This window comes from Cygnus olor, chromosome 5 (assembly GCF_009769625.2).
Source record: "Cygnus olor isolate bCygOlo1 chromosome 5, bCygOlo1.pri.v2, whole genome shotgun sequence".
Taxonomy (NCBI): Eukaryota; Metazoa; Chordata; class Aves; order Anseriformes; family Anatidae; genus Cygnus; species Cygnus olor.
Window position 1 is genome coordinate 36,437,864 of NC_049173.1, and position 17,175 is coordinate 36,455,038.

The following is a 17,175-nucleotide window of genomic DNA, read 5'->3' on the forward strand; positions in this document are numbered from 1 at the left end:
GATGGGATGTTACACAAGTCTTGTGTTTACACTGGACAAAATACCTAAATGTATTGTCACTATCTTGAATTTGCAGTCTGTGTAGTTATATTGCAGACTCTCAAGATCAACACGGAAATTCTGATGTCGCACCTCTAGATAGTTCTGCAGTTTGCAATCTTTATTGTATACACTGATTTTTTTTTATTGTTCACACTATGATTTGAATAATTTATCTTTGCATTGATTCCTAATTTAAAACTGTAATACTCCATTCAGTTTAAGCCAGCAAGGTGACTCTGTTCTACATAAGCTTTCATATAAAGAAAAATTGTATTTATTCCTTGCTGTATTTAAGGCAATAGCATTACTATCTTGCTACTGAGCCCACAACTCACTATTTCCCACCACAGCAGACATACTCAGACTACTTGATAGCCTTTTCTACTTACTCAGTATCCAGTTTCTTTGGACTAGCAATATTCTTAGCGCTGCTACTAAGCTCATTGAGGACTATCAGTGGATAGATAACATTTTTCTCTACAAAAAGGAGCCAAATGTGAAGTTTCTCAAACCACATAACATGTGCAGCATCTATCAGGAAATATTAAAAAGAAGAAATCAGATTGTCAAATCGAACTGAAGTAACAGAATCAAAACTCTTGATCCAAGTCGTTTATGATTAAACTATGAAGAAAAAACCTATTCATTTAGATAGAGCACAACTTTACTGCTCAACCTGTGAACAGTATCAATAAGAATCAGGTCTATGTCAAGCTCAAGTCTCCAACTGCATTAACCATATCTAATCCTCTAAAAACTTGAAAACTCAGTATCTTAAAGAAATACCTAGTGAACAAACAATCCAACTTAGCTAAAAATTATTTAAGGCAATCATTATCACAAACTTTGAAACTTCAGATTTTGAAGACTGTGTGGAACTTCTCTGAAATACTGTAAGCACATGGAATCAAAGCATGAGGAAAATATATTACATGGTATTTTATATATCTTTGAACTGATGATGATCTGAGAAACTTAGACCTAACTATATCATATGCCACGAAATGCTCCACTAGAGTATATCAAATAATAAAGCAAAAATATGAAGTATATAAACCACTAATACAAGTTAAGTCAGCTATAACTGAAAATTCAAGAATGGTATCATTAATGATACTTACTTCGGACTTCAAACTGATAGTATTCCTTGGTTTTCAGCAGTGGGTGAGAAAAGCAATGCCAAGGAAGTTGCTTTCGGAGTTGAGGCAGAACATAATGGGTCACAAAGCCTACCGTACCCACCAATGCATAGAGAACATAACTTAAAATAGGCTAAACAAGAGAAGAATTGAACAAAATTTAGGTTTGTGTTTTATAAAAAAACAAAAATCTTACATTAATAACATAAGAGCTTTGAGAATTTTTTTCTCATTCCAAAATGATTCTGACACTAACTTATCTGAGACAGATTAAGAAAGAGGGCATTTTGTGTGCTAGAGACTCAAAAATACAGAAGGAAAAAAAACCCACACACCTGAGAAACGGAGGAAGATTTCAAACACATAAAAGTGAAATGTGACGATCTCCTGTCATGTACTTGGTATTTGTCCCACTACATATTTAAAGACCATCTAAAACTAGTCAGGAGAACGATGCACACGAGTATTATATAGCATTAGAACATTTGTATGCAGAAAATACTAGCAGATTTGATGAAACACCTTACCTGTAAAACTGTAAATACTGTACTGACATGAATTGCAAAATAGAGTACACCGATGACTATACACACAATCAGGTCAGACTGCAATCTTTCACTCTGGAAAGTGGAAACAAATTTTAGAAAACACCAACTTCGGTTTTTCTCTTCAGAATCTTAATCCTAACCAGCAATAGCAGTGAAACCGATTAAAGGATTTTCAAATGGTGCCAGTGCTAATTACTTCCACTGAAGTTATCAGAAATTTCACAAGGTAAGTCTTATGGCCAAGTGCATTAGTTCAAGGAAGTTAATAACCACAAAGACACCTACTCAAAGTGGAACAAGAGAAGTTAATATACACAGTATCTTCTCTCCCTCTCATTCTGGACCATGAAGGGGTGTAAGGATCCCCTCTATAGCACTAAAGAAAGAGTTGGAAGGGCTAACCAAATTTCCCATTTATGATCTATGAATTGCTATGGAGCAATTAAGAACTCTGGAAGACAGCTGCCTAGACAAAGCTAAGTATCTGGTGGAAAAACGATAATACTCTCTCTCTTTTCCCCCCTCTCCTCTACAGAAGGAGGAAGGACAGCTTTAAAATAACCCTGAGGAATGAGTTTGAATTTTCTGTTGTCCTTAAGAGAGGAAACTATTTGTTGGGAATGGGAAGAAAACAAACCGATTAGTGCCAGACTGAGTCACAAGAGGGCGATACATACTCAGGGTCACTTGAAGTCAGAATCTTCCTAGTTTAGACCTGTTCCCCTTCTAAACACAGCATTAATATTTTCATACCAGGAAAGCATTATGGGATTAACTGCTCTAAAACTGGCAAAATAAGTTACATGCAGCAGTTACTGCTTCAAGATCCTAAATTCTTGGCACATAGCTTATTTTTCAGAAGACAAGAAATCCTGATTTTTAAAAACACTGAAAGAAAGAATACATCATGATCATCCTTCAGCCCTCACACTCTCCAAGCAACTGAGATATAGTTTGAGAGTTAGAGCTCCTAAGGCCTATCTCTCAGAGTAATGGTAAAAAGACTGCAGCTTCTCTACTTTAAATGTCTACTTGCAGTTTCTATACATTAGATCCTGTTGTGCTTGCCTGCTGTATGAGAAGAAGCCTGTCTATACAGTTACTCCCCTAGAGACAGGACCCATGCAAGGTTAAACAGCCATTTGACATTTCTTTGTACAATTGAATTTCCTATGTCTTTTACTTACTATTCCACTGCATAAAAAAAGAATAATGTGCTGAAGTAAATGGAAGAGGTTACATCTGCTCTTTAAGAGCCTTTCCACCATTTTATGTTTTTGCCCTTCTGGAACACAAACACACAGCTTTTGCTCACAATTACTAGAAATACTGAGGTACTATACTATTACTCCCATTAATCTTTCCCAGTGCACTACCACAAAAAAAAAAGCGAGTACCTCTTGTTATTGACATGAGCTAGAAGAAAATTCAGTGATCCTTCACTGAATGTAACACTAGGGAATGCCAGTTGTTCCATGTCTCCATCTAAATAACTTAAATTGCACTATAAACATATTCTTGGTATAGTATATTGGTTCATTTGCAGATTTAAAAGAAATGTCACTTTTATAGGTAGCACTAAAATTGTACAACAGTGCACAAGAAGTTCTGCTTACAGAGGTTTACCTTTGTAGTGAACAAGGCTTAATAACTAGATGCATGCATTTTTAGACTATGAAATCGACCCAGTACAATTCCTTAGGCTGGGTGAGCTGCTGCCTGTCAAAGCAGGCATACAGTTGCAGTTTCTCTCTCAAATGCTAAATTTTTAATTAAAAAAACATTACAACTGATTCCATTCTTAAAGATTTCTTCTCTCCAGTATTGTATACTGCATTTTCTTGCATAAAGTTCATGGGTTGCCTTTCTAAAATCCCAGCTCAGGAGTGCAGGCTTGTACGTGAATTCGTGCATGTACATGTGCATGTAATACAGAGGGAACTTGACCCCCCTAGCACAGCATGGACTAGGAGTCCTTTTTTCTGTTTTTCTTTTATGTGCAATAGCAACTTCTTTGATGCGGGAGCACCACCCTCCTTATCAAGGAGGGTGAACCCCTCCCATAATATAAAATGGGTTTCTTTCCCTTGATACAGATTATCTGATATTTTACAGAAATATCTAATATTTTATCTAGAAATAACTAATATTTTCAAGAAATTATTATTAATGGGTTGTGGGTTATGTGAGAAAGATATATACTGCACTTAAAATTCTTAAAGCTACTGAGACTTTAATATTATCTTTGTGCTCTGATATCCAATCCTAATCAACACCATGGTAACTGACAAACGTGAGCCAAGTAAGATCCAGACTAATGCTATACTGATCAACATAAGTAAAGGCTTAGACAACAAAATAAAAGTCTACTTACCACAGAGTTTCTAAGCTTTTCAGGTAAAGGATCTTTCACTTCAGACAGAGGATCCTCAGGGTTTTTGTCTTCAGAATTAGGAAAAAATTTTGATTGCACTAAAGAGCTTAAAAAAGCAAAAAAGAACCCATTGAAAAGAAAGCATTGTTACTCTTTTAAAAATACATAAAGCAAAGTCAGAAGTTCTGTTAAAGGTTTATTGCAATAAAAAGCAATCCTAGCATATTAGTGCTTTCACACGGCTGAGCTATTTACAAAGACGAGATCTCAGTTTTATAAAGGAATCAGTTCTCTGGATGCACAATGGCCCCAGAGATAGAACTTAGATGAGTAGCCAGATCTTATTCAAACAGCAGTTTCTCCAGTACCAACAGGGGTGACTGGACAAACACTGAATTCATAAACTGACATCACACTGCTCATGAAACTAAACTTCAGCATGCAACTGACAAAAAAACAACATACTCCAAAGTTTGAGCCTATTTGTCAACACCAATTGGAACAAAGAATTCCCTGATTTAACTCCAACAGGGAAAAAAAAAGCATTATTTGTGTTAGCCTGATTAATTCACGAATTAGCTATGCTGACTAAACTGCTACATTCTTAGCAGACCTTGCTGGTACGAAAAACCCCAAAAACTTGCACCTAAGTTTTCAGAAGACCATATGCTGCACTGCTAGCCATACCTATATGCTTCAGAGTCCCTTGCAATTATTTTTGCAATAATTATTGCAAATAATTATTTATTTGATCCCCCCATCTCCTTTCTGTATGAACACTCAGATAAAAACCTGATCTCCCCATCCACAGAAGAAGCCCCTGACTATCTGCTCCAGACTGCTACTTTTCTATTTCATCCAGCATTATGGCTGAATTTAAATCCAAGTTCAAGCTCTGCCTGATCCAAATACATGACAACTGAGCCTCTACTGGCTGTTCTATGGGAGGTGCTTTTCCTACTAGAACTATTTCATTTTACATACATAATTAGTAATTCAATCAGAAGTACTCTCATCAATACTCAACTCAGAAGAGCAATATGACCGTTTTCCCACCTCAGATGGGAGCACTAATCACCAAAACAGATTCTTACTGTTTTGTATCCGAGACCAAATGTGAATTAGTGCTTTGAGCACACATTCAATGGAAGAACACAGCAGTGAATTAAGTGAGAAAAGCACAGTTCAAAAAGTCCACATGTGGGCTTCAGCCTAAGCTAGTGCTTTCAACACCTCTTTAATTACAGAAAGGTTACAGGTTGTTCAGCACCAATGCAGCAGCAGAAAGATGGCAGCTGACTGGCAATTAAAGAAAATCAGACTTTGGCATATAAGTAACTCACAAGAAGTCACAAAGAAAGGTTGTACTTCAAAGGAGGAACCATGGGCAAATTGAGAATTTTTATTCAGTTACTGAACCAATACACTACTTTTGATAATGCTGATGATTATCAGATTAGTATTTATCATCATAACTAGTATCTCCTTGATAATTGCTTCTTCCTTATGGAAAGGGCACAGTTACTTACAAAAGCACAGAAGGGTCACTACTTTGTCTGCTGAGATGATATGATATTGCCACTAACAAACCACAAAATATGGAGAAGAGAACTGGAATATGCTGCCCATCCCAAGAATCCTGGAGACAAATGAAATATTAATAAAAATGAGATAAGGTATTTAACACTTATCTGCCATACAAGAGTTATATATATCACAAAAAGAGAATGGAAAAAAATAACTACAATTCCACAAATATGAAACAGAAATTTCAGTCAAAAAATATTCAGTATTTACCTCTGCCTAACTATAGATCAGAAACTCTAACATAGTAGTATATGCTCCTTAAGCCCACACCATCTCAATCATTTAATAGTCATGAGTTTTCATAAACCTCATGAAGAAGTTCATGCATTCCTTGAGAGCATAAGTCCTTAGAACTGTATTTTCATCAATTATTCTGAAAATTCCCAGTGCTGTTTCTAAAGTTATTTTTTTTCTAATGGGCTGTATGAAGATGAAACCAGTGTTCGTATTTTATTTTCATAACCTGCACTGGATCTGCAAAGAGGAGAGAGCGATCCTTAGCTAAAAGTTTCTGTCTTTAACAGATCTGTTTACAAATGGCTAATGAGACAAATAGACAAATTCACAGAAAGCTAATGATCTGTGGGTGATAGTATCACCGGAGTATTTCCTCTAACAACTTTTTACTACCTGCAGAGTGGAAGAGAACGAGGCCATGGCTAATTTGAAGGAGCACATGCTACAGTTAATTGTGAACTGAGATCATTTGATCACTGAAAGACCTGAAACTAACATAGAACCAACACCATACTGTTTCAAACAATGTCATCTTAAGGAAGGAAAGACTTTTTTTTTTTTAAGGTAGGCATACATCTTCACTTTGACACTACAAACCATTTCCTGGCTTCCTTTCAAGTAAACATTAATTTGAAAATACTGTTTACGGTTTACACCACTGGAAAAAAAGTGAGCACTCTTGAGAGGTTAACACATCAATACATGTAGAGTCTACAAGAAACAAGCCAGTTACATGGCTGTTTTTCAAGAATCAACACAGAATATGAAGAGTTTTCGGCAAAAACCCAGCCTGTTAGCACATAAACAAGTCACGTCTTTTAACAGCAAACCTGCTTTGTTCCTACTTTCCCTCTTTTCATTGACACCAGAACTAAGCATAAAATCCTACCAAATCAGACTAATATTTCTAATTCACTTTCTGCATATTTAAGAAAAAAGGAAGCGTAGAACAAAATCCAAGACTTTAACCTATATTGTTTTTGTAATATCACTCACCTTCAGGGCACCATAGCACAGTCCATACAACAACGCTACTGCCACAATACTACAGATAAAACTGTAAAGTGCTGCAAGCAGGCTTGTGGTAGCTGAATATAAAAATATCAATAAGAATGTAATTAGGTTAGAATATAAAAGAGGTCAGCCCCCTAGTTCTAGCTCTCCTCTGATATAAAGCACCCAAACCATAGCATGTATTCATAAGTATCTATATACATACAATACGGGAAAATATTTTTAAAAGAATGATTTATACAGCTTCATTTATCTCCTCATTTATTCAACAGCATTATCATGGGAAAGGTTAACAGCTGCAAAAGAAGCCAATAAAGCAAGTATAATTTTCAACAGACCAACGAGGATAGTAATTCTCTCTCAGTAATCAATCAGAAGAACTTTAGCCTTTTAAAAAAATACAGTAGTATTCCATACATATAGGGCAGGAATACAGATGGTACAATCACTAAGTTTTTTTAACTAGCTTTTTAACCTGATGGCAGTTCCTAATGTAATGCTTTTGCTGCTAATGTGAAAAAACACACTCACCATTGCCACCAAAGACATGAATATCCAGCTGTTCACAGAGATACATCACAAATGTATTCACCTGAGGCAGAAGACCAATGAAGAATACTATGGGGAAACATAGTGTAAACACTGTGGAAGAAAAAGTAATTGAAAAAGTGGTTAATATGAAAAACATAGCATGTTAATGTACTCTTCAGTTTAAGTTCTATGGTACCACACGCCATTCAACTCAACATCACTGAAGTGCTCCTACCATAATTTTAAAGGAAAACATGCATTATGTAAGTCTGTACTTCAACAACTCACAAAAGTGACTGAATACAGAGGTTACGTTGACCAATATTCAGAATTTGTTTTGCTTTAAACATCAGCTTTAATCACTACAATAACTCATACAGGCCAATTCAGGCTTTTGGTTTTAGTTTAGCAAAGATCAGACAAGTATGCTTACGGATTACAAAACCGGTAAATTTTCATTCATTGTACGATAGGTTTCCATGAGCATAGCTGCCTGTTTTTAATTACACAAGCAAACAACAGCCACTGATGTAAGACAAGCCAACCATTTCACCTCTAGGTTTTCTGCCACTAATATCATCTGACAATTTTACTTGTTTTGTCAGAATTTGCGTGGAAAAATAATCCATGTTGTTCCGATCCTAAATGACACCTTTTAAAATGCAGGTGAGCAAATTGGTATGGACCATTAAAATCTCTGTAAATTACAGGATTTAAAACAGTAAAGATAAACGAATGATGCAATCTTAAAACACAGAATCATCTGTCCCAACCTGTACATATCCCTTGCTTTCCACCTTAAGGAATAAAAGATGCATGAATAATCATCTGACAACTGTTAACATTTAGATCCACATGTAATAAGCTCTTAGTCCTGAAGCAAAAGGATAGAACGATCATACCATGAAAATCAGACTTGTAGCTTCAGTGACCAAAAGGAAGAAACTGACTTACAGCGATGTTATAAAGAATCACAAGTCTCAATTTTACGTTTCTAACTTGATATCCATAGAAGGGTTGTATAATAAAGGCCATCCGATTAGAAAAATCTGCAGTGAGATGAGTACCGAGGAACTGATTTTCTTTTCCTAGTCCTACTTTGTTAAATAACTAAAAGCTGTTTTAAAGCATGTAGGCTCAAGGCTTGGAAAAAAAGAAAAAGTTCTGCCTTTTTTTTTTTTTTTTTTTTTACTGATCCAAATTAAGAAATGTATGATTAGTCCTAGATCTGAACAAAATATTTTTCGGAATTCTCAAGTCACACCCCTATCTCAAATAATGACTCGAGGAAATCTATATAGCAGACAAAAACAGTACAGTGCTATCTGACTGGTTAAAAAGCTGTTTTGTGAAGGCTTGCAAGTTGAACTGTCTTGGATCCACAGTGAAGAAAATAAAAAATTAATCTGGGAATACACATTTGAACAGCCCAGCAAAAATCCAACATTTCTCATAGCTTTTCAAGTTTTTAGTAGAACTGCTCTCTAAAGAGGACCACACAAGATAACAGAAAACACCTGTTTTAAATGTGGAACAGATTTTGATAAATTCATTAAGTCTGATTTGTGGAATACGTCAAAATAATTGATACCAGTCCTCACTTGCCAGCTGGTAAGGACACAGCAATGATGTTATCCAAACAAAAAGCCTGCCTTGCCCTGCACTTCTGTTGTTCTAACTGCTGTACCTGAGAACTAGGAAAAAAGCAGCTGAATTTTTTCCTTTGTGCTAACATAGTGTGTTTGCTACCAGCCAGAATTCTTTGCAATACACACAAAGATTTTTTGAAACACTGCTTCAGCAACTTAAAGAGTTGCTTCAAAAGTGTCCACGTGGCTGTTGGGCAGGGCTAACAGATTTTTTTTTTTTAATTATTTTTTTTTCTTTTTTAATAAAAAAGGAGAGCTGTTCTGGTGCAAGGTACCAAAGAAGAGCAAAAAGCAAAACAAAGATTAAAAAGCATTTCAACGCTTCAGCCAAGTATTATTAAAAACTAATCAAGATGAACACAGTCTGGTGACGATGGCAGCACATCTTCTTAAAACTGGAAAAGACTAAGCTATTTTTAGATATAACTTGCTTTCACAATACAACACATCACCTAGAAATAAACACAAAAAAATATATAAGGAGATGCAGGTCTACATTTTGGTAATGACTCAAGGTGATGAGAAAGATAACTTCTGAAGTCAGAGCATAAACACAGGAAAAGTGAGGACAGTTTTCATATACTGAATGACCAAAAAAAAAAGTCTAGCTTAAATTCTTTTTCTGTAACAGATACAAAATGAAGAATGGCAGTGCATGAGTACCTCCACAAGAGCACCTTTGGAAATATCTAGACAATGCTGTTCCTAAATAGAAGGCTTAGACCTTTCCCCTCTGGCCATTTAAATATAGATTTACTAACAAAGTAAAACTGCATGAGGCATGAAATTCAGAATGTTATTAATCAAATGATATATATTGACCCTATTATTCTGAGAAATAATAAGTTTTGTTCATCAACTAAGAGTTAAAAATAAAATAAAAATCCAAATTAAGACCAAGATTTTCTTTTTCTTGGACAGAAGACTGTCCAAAACTAGAAGCAAGCAGTTGAAACAGTTAACTACTATATTCTTTCATGCACTGATATTTTCATACAGTTGAAGAGCTGCAATGGAAAAGCAGGTGTGTTCAAAGTTACCCATTAAGATTTAATCTGTCTAAGGTATTTAAGAAATGCGTCCATACTGTCCTACCCAACTGTTAAATGCAAATAACCTGCTTTTAAGAGAACTCCCGCTTATTTGTGACAAGCCCCTCTACAAGAGAAGGAGCTATGGGAGTCCAAATCAAAACATTTGATTACTGAGCAGCTAGCTCCAGGCACAGGGTAGCATATCCTGATCCAAGTTAAGAACAAGGAACACCAGGTTCAGGGCTGAGATGAATATATGTTATATACGGGAACAAATCAATCTTCTATTTTAGCTTTTTAAAAAACTAAAGTTACTCTTTCCAAAGAAAACTAAATGAATGGCTGTTAGAAAATGATGATGCAAGTGTCACAACAAGGCGCAAAGTGTAAAAAAAAAAAAAACATACTCTACTGCAGAGAAGCAAACAATTCAAGCCAGTGAAAGTCACTCACCTATAACTAAGTCTCTGGCTGACAGCAGCAGCAATGGATTGGTGAAAGCCATTCCATACAACCTGAATCTTGTTGTAGATATGTTTCTGCTGCCATAATCCAACAGCCAAATAAGACCACAACATAAACAGAAATATACAGGCCTACTATAGGCTATGATACGATTATGACCCTGTTTAAAAAAAAACAAAACACATTTGTTTCATTATGAGCAGAAAAGTAATTGTTGCCCTTCTGTTACAGGTAGTTTCAAAATCAAAATTAATTTCTATTCATGAAGTACTTGTACATTGAACAGAAGTTGGTGAGGTAACAGCACAAAAAAAAAATCCCAAAAGCCTTGCCAGGATATAAAGCAACATTTTTTTGTGGCTCTGATATATATAATGAGTACACAATAGTTAAACTAAGTTATTTTTACCCTTATTTCTCCCCTGAGCTTCAAAAGAATGCTTCTTACAATACCAAATGTCATCAAACCTCTGCCTAGGCTTCATAAGCAACAGAAAATATATTAATTTTGAAAAAAATCAATTGAGTTTATTACTCAGATACTGCTCCTGCTGAAAACCAATCTATATTTGTGTGTCCATTAAAGCATACATCCTTAATACCTATGTTTTGAATGACAGGCTTCAGAGAAATAAAACTTTTTTGTACTTTAAGATTTTACAAAAACATTGTTTTGGCAATCTAGCAGATGCACAATAGAACATAAACATATTATTCAATAGTAGCACATTAACATTTCCATGCTCAAATATAAATGCTCACTAGAGCATTGCATACTCAGCCTAATAGAACTGAAAAAATAAGGCTGTGTGCAAACTAGTACAACTGAGTGATTTACAAAAGACCAGAATGAAACATCTGCAAAGCTATGTCAGTTCACGCTACCACAGGAAATTACAACATCAGGAATACCTTTCAGAATAATTGCTTGAATACTAAAGATTCATCCAAAAACCTAGCATGATACAGCTCTACAGCACAAGCCAAGTTTAAAGCTGGAGATGGACTCTCTGTCACAGAGTGTGTGATAGCACAAGGGACAATGGCTTTAAACTAGAAGAAGGGAGATTTAGATTAAATATTCAGAAGAAATTATTTATTGTACAGGTGGTGAGGCACTGGAACAGGCTGCCCAGATAAACTGTGGATGCCCCATTCCTGGAGGTGTTCAAGGCCAGGTTGGATGGGGCTTGGAGCAACTTGGTCTAGAGGGAGGTGTCATGACAGGAGTTGGAACTGGGTGATCTTTAATGTCCCTTTCAACTCAACCATTCCATGATAAAACAGAAAGGCCAGGATTTGCAAAATACAAACAGAAAGCATATAAGTGAAAAATATAGCGTGCGAGAAAGGAATCAAGAGAAAGACAACAAACTTCTTGTCTTATGAGAAGACAAAGAAATACCAAAACAAACCAAAAAGATCAAATTCTCTTTAGAAGTTTTATATCTGCAGGATTAGTAAAAGCAGCACATGCCTATGACTTACATGTCGAGGGGAAGAAGAATCTGGCTGAACACTCTGAAACAAGAAAGAGGAAAGTTATCCACTCTATAGTGAGTGCATTTACCCCCTTCTCCCACCACTTCTTTTCCATCTTAATAGTCCAATCACAGCTTAAGAAAGATCGTTTCTTTCTTTCTAACTTACTTATGCAACTCTTAACAGTACTTAATAAAAATGCCAAATAGCTAAAATTCTGATTAAAAACATGCTTAGATGCAATTGCTTAATGTGAATGCATTGAGGTGTACCCACTAAAAAGAAGAACGTACACACTAAAGCTTCAAGTTCAGCTTGCAGGCTGTTTTTAACCAGTAAGATTCTGTTCTTCTTTGGGAAAAAAAGTGCATGAGAACAACAAATAAAAGGCTGTTTAACAAACACATGCAGAACTATTCTAGTAAAATGACTGTGTGAGACTATCCATCAAACTGTCCATGTAGCTGAAATTTGCTCATTTGTTTTTAAAACAATAAACAAATAGGTTTTTACTTAAAGCTCCAGCTAGCCTGCAACACCCAACCTAGATTATTTCTACTGTTTTTAGAAAGTGAAGATAGAAATTAAAATACCTTCAACAGTGAGTACTGACAACTGGCTATTACCAGGCAGAACTGGAAGACCCAAATATCCTTGAAAAAGCCCTCAATAAGAAGTACAGAGCCCAGAAATGCAACTAGAATAGCTAGGATGACAGCTAACACGTTTTCAAGGATCTCACGATTCCTGTTTTAGAGGGAGGGAAAAAAAAGAAGCATTAAAACCTAACTATGTTTAGAAAAAGGTGCAAGAGAACAGCTAAGGTCAGAATTTAAGACGTAATACGCTGCTGTTAGCAAAGTAGTTACGAGTAGGTTTGAACATAGACTACATGAGCACACTTTTAGGCAAAGCTAGGAGGTACCAGGATTTCCAATGGTATCTGACAGCAATTACTTTCTTACAGAATTAACCTTTAAAAAGCAGAATATAACTTTAGCAGATTACTTTAGAAATAATTTAAACAATCAGAAGAAGCATGGTCTGTAATAAATCTGCATTCAAGCCCCACAAAGGATGACTACTAGCCCATCCCTCACATACATAGACAGCAAAAATACATACATGATACCTCAGCAAAGTTACAGTATTTTTAGTTCCTACATTATGAAGTCATGAATAACAAACTATATATATAAGCTATATGAAGTGGGGAAAAAAAGAATTCCATACGGCATTGATAGTACTGAATAAAAAAATTAATTATTTCTGCTGGGACAGAATTACTACTGCATCGATCACCTCAAGGAAGGTCATTTCCAAAATTTGAATATTCAATACACTCCAAAAGCTGATAACTGGAGGGCCATGTTGATTTTATTCCACTAGGTAAACAGGGCAGTGATAATAGGTTACAGTATTATATGACCCTCTGGAAAAATGCTTTGAAACAGCAAATAAGTTTTCATCTACTTGCTGAAACAATACAAGTGAATGCCAGTTTCTAGCACCTTTCAGTTAGTTTTTGGAGAAACATCCTCCAGCATTAAACATCGGTCAAAAAATGAATGATGTGTTACTAAAAATGTCATTGTCCAACTCACACAAAGTAAGGGGGCTTTTTTTTTTTTCTTTTTAGCATTGCTGGAGAAAGAGGGAGAATAGCTTTTTATTATTTTAGAAAAAATGTATTTTGTATTGTTCTTCCATCTTTCAGAGTACAGTGAAGTATGATTCTCTAATGAGAGCTCACAGTTCAGTTACCATTTTTTAATCTTTACTTTCTGAAGACTAGTAACATACAAGGATCTCACCTATCAAATAAAGCCAGAAGAGTTAATCTATCAAAATTTACGCTAATCCAAAGTTTAGGCAGTATCCAAAAGCGATAGTACTGCTTGACTTTTTGAGCTGCTTCTTCTTGAGGTTGCATGTGGTCCTGAAGGTCAGGGCTCAAGTCAATATCTTGCTGCTCCAGCAGATCTGTATCTATGGTTAGCAGCCTGTTCAACCTGATCTGGGGAAGAGAAAGCTAAAAGAAAGTCAGGATTAACAAAATCTTGTTTTTATTGTATAACTGTATTCTACTAAATATTGCTTTGAAGAAATTTCTAGAATTATTTAGCCTCAGTTTTAAGAAGTTATGTTAAACACTATCAAATCTGTGGTTTCTACTTACTTTTCCTGTCCTCATTATGGCAAGTGAATAGCAATAGCAGCAATAATAGTTTGCATACAACACAACAGCGGCATTTGCATATGCCTTATTTCAACTGAAGTAAGGACTAAGCACATTATCCCATTTACTCTAAAAACTCCAAATCTGAAGACAAGTAAACTGATACAGAAGCAGGAATAATGCATAAGAACAAAAATCTGAATTAAAATAAATTATTGCCCATTTCTTATAGTCACCTAATCTGCATGCACATCCATGCTGAATGGTTGGTTTTGCATGACAAAGCCACATATGCATGCATTGGTGGACAAACTTCAACTCGTTGAGTTTAGAATATACTGAAACACACAGAAGTTTTTCCCTAAGTAGTCCAGTACTATTTATGATTGACTACAGTTTCTCAGGTATTCTGTAGTCTGTTACTCCAGAGTTCTCTGAAATTCACAGTAATACTAACCACCATACAGGACATTTAAGGAGAGTACTCAGTTAAAAAAATTAGTATGGTGTGCATGTATGTGCTGTCTAACCCTTTTATACATCTCATTAACAGGCCAAGAAACTACTTAATGCACTGACCTTTATTCTTAAGGAGTACTATAATTAAAACATCACAATGAAAAGTTGTCATGATTTTTAAAGCAAAGAGTAAAATTTAAATACTCATGTCATATTTTAAGTGTCAAAATTATACCATTATATATTTTATGATCATCTTAAACATTTTCATTTTTGAAGCTTTTTTCATAACTCCTTAAAGCAATGTACTATAACTATGCTCACCCTGATTTCTTTCCTAGAAAAATACTAATAAAAAACAAGCAGGAACACTCACTTTCTACAGGCATTTAAAAAAATACAAGCCACACCATTTAAGATGAGCTGTGTCAAAAAGCAGGTGCTTTTTTCACAACTTTTTAATTTTAAAAGCCTCATTTCTTAAATGGCAGAATCACTCTAACAGGACATTTCTCACACTAGCAATAAATTTAGGAAGTTCCCCTTTAAGCATATGGGCTAAAATTTTTAAAGTATCATGAATTTACCTTATACAGAATCACCCCCCCCCCCCCCATCTTCCCTCCCCAAATGGAACCACATTGCCAAACCAATGAGTACACATTGGGGGCTGGAAATCAAAGTTCTGGCAGGCACTAGGTGAAGACATTCTTGATCAAAAGCATGGTCAGGCAAATGGAAGTTCCTCATTCTTCTGAGAAATACTAAAAAATTTCATCTTCCCTCTTGACTAGGTTATTAGATACTTCCACATACTTCACTTTAACTTCCTAATCTAAGAATCATAACCTTAAGAATCATGACCATTTGCAATGTTTTTGTGACAGAGCAGTAGCACACTTCAAGCACATATACATCTGGACTCAGCAACAATATAAAAGGTTGACATCACCAAACTAATGACTTTCTAAAGCTACTTGCAGTATGAAACAGTGTAAGCCTTCGCCTTTTTTCTCCCGATCACTCCTTCTATTAGAATTAAACTTTGTACCACAGATTCCAGTGGTAAATGTCTAAACTCCATTCAGGGAAATTGCTAATGTTTCCCTCATTCAGAACACAAACACAAAGTTTATTCTTTCCACAACCTGCATATCTTAGCAGTGCACAGAAATACAACTCCATCCATGTTGTCCAGCAATCTCCGGAAACCACGATAAAGTATCTCAGAATATCCAATTTCCATGTGATTTAGATTCAAATTACCATGCTTTAGATCAGAAGAAACAATCTCTGTTTAAATTTAAAACTACCATCCAGAAAGATGAATTTGCATGTATATACGAAGACAGCAAAACAGTAACAGTTTATCTCATTGAAATCCAGGCAAAAACCCTTCTTAAGAACAAAGAACTACTACATACAATGATTAATCAATGATATATAGAACTGGAAAGTCTTCTGATTTTTGGCATGCTTAAAAATAGATAAGAAAAACTTACTAGATCATGTGGGTAAAAGCGAACTGAGGTAGAACTCGATACGTGAGAGTCCGTGTCACTATAAGAACAGGGGGAAAGACTTCATATTATAAAACTACATTTGATTTCAAAAGGCCACTAATTTACTAGTCTCCTAAACTAATTTTGACCACTTGCAAATTTTAGCAAAACGTGTTCCTCTTTTTCCTTAGAACACATGTATTTTAAATACACGTATCCAGTTTGTAAAGGCCTAACACACAACCAAGAAAGAAAATAAACCTTGATAACGGTCTTGTGTACTGGGATAAAGTTTGTAGCTATAGATCAGAATACTTTTATGCTTGGTATAACTTACTGAACACGTGATTTGACCAGGTAGTCCATTAGTTGTCTACACGGATTATCATGATGGAAATTACTCCACTTTAAAGAAACAAAGATGTTTTATAATGTTAGCTACTCATGTGCAAACACGCATCACGTACCTCTAAAGGAGTGAGGTGTCTGCTGTATATTCACAGACAGTTTGTTAATTATGCTCTTTTTACCAAGTCCTAAAACTGCCAAAAATAATACATATTTAACACAAGCATACCAAGTTACTTAAACTTAAATAGCTTTAGAAAAAAAGAACTTTAAGCAAAAGAAGAATAAAATTACTTTACAACTTCCATTTGTTAATGAGAAGAAATTTTTCTAGTTGTGTAATAGTCCATATCCAACCACTGCTTTTTTCCCCAATTTTGTATAGCTTTTGGCTGTATGTTTTACATATAAATTACATGGCTGTAAGACTGGTATCAAACTTATGCAAGCTTCCTTCAGTTCCTTACTTTAACATAAAGATAAAAAGTCTTTGTTAATAATTTTATTTTACTCAAACTCAACTACTCCCTAAAACAGAGATCTGATTATTTGGATGTGAACAGTTTGTTCCTTCCATTAGCACGT

The 17,175-nt window shown here is 35.3% G+C and overlaps 1 protein-coding gene across 11 annotated transcripts in view; it reads right to left on the reverse strand.

Moving 5' to 3' along the window:
* The window catches only part of PCNX1 (pecanex 1), a 90,391-nt gene that overhangs the window by 23,198 nt on the left and 50,018 nt on the right, over positions 1-17,175 (reverse strand). For 8 of the 11 annotated variants that reach the window (XR_005820463.1, XM_040559444.1, XM_040559450.1 and 5 more), the window contains 12 exons: positions 16,243-16,300; positions 13,917-14,134; positions 12,696-12,849; positions 12,109-12,141; positions 10,609-10,780; positions 7,473-7,583; positions 6,924-7,015; positions 5,633-5,742; positions 4,104-4,209; positions 1,709-1,801; positions 1,164-1,314; positions 432-573 (listed from right to left, as the gene is read on the reverse strand). Coding sequence is in view for 10 of the 11 variants with exons in the window: in XM_040559444.1 (XP_040415378.1) it covers positions 432-573; positions 1,164-1,314; positions 1,709-1,801; positions 4,104-4,209; positions 5,633-5,742; positions 6,924-7,015; positions 7,473-7,583; positions 10,609-10,780; positions 12,109-12,141; positions 12,696-12,849; positions 13,917-14,134; positions 16,243-16,300 (1,440 nt within the window). In the remaining variant the exon portion in view is untranslated. The remainder of the gene's footprint in view (positions 1-431; positions 574-1,163; positions 1,315-1,708; positions 1,802-4,103; positions 4,210-5,632; positions 5,743-6,923; positions 7,016-7,472; positions 7,584-10,608; positions 10,781-12,108; positions 12,142-12,695; positions 12,850-13,916; positions 14,135-16,242; positions 16,301-17,175) is intronic. The other 3 variants (XM_040559448.1, XM_040559446.1, XM_040559442.1) reach the window with 1 other exon arrangement.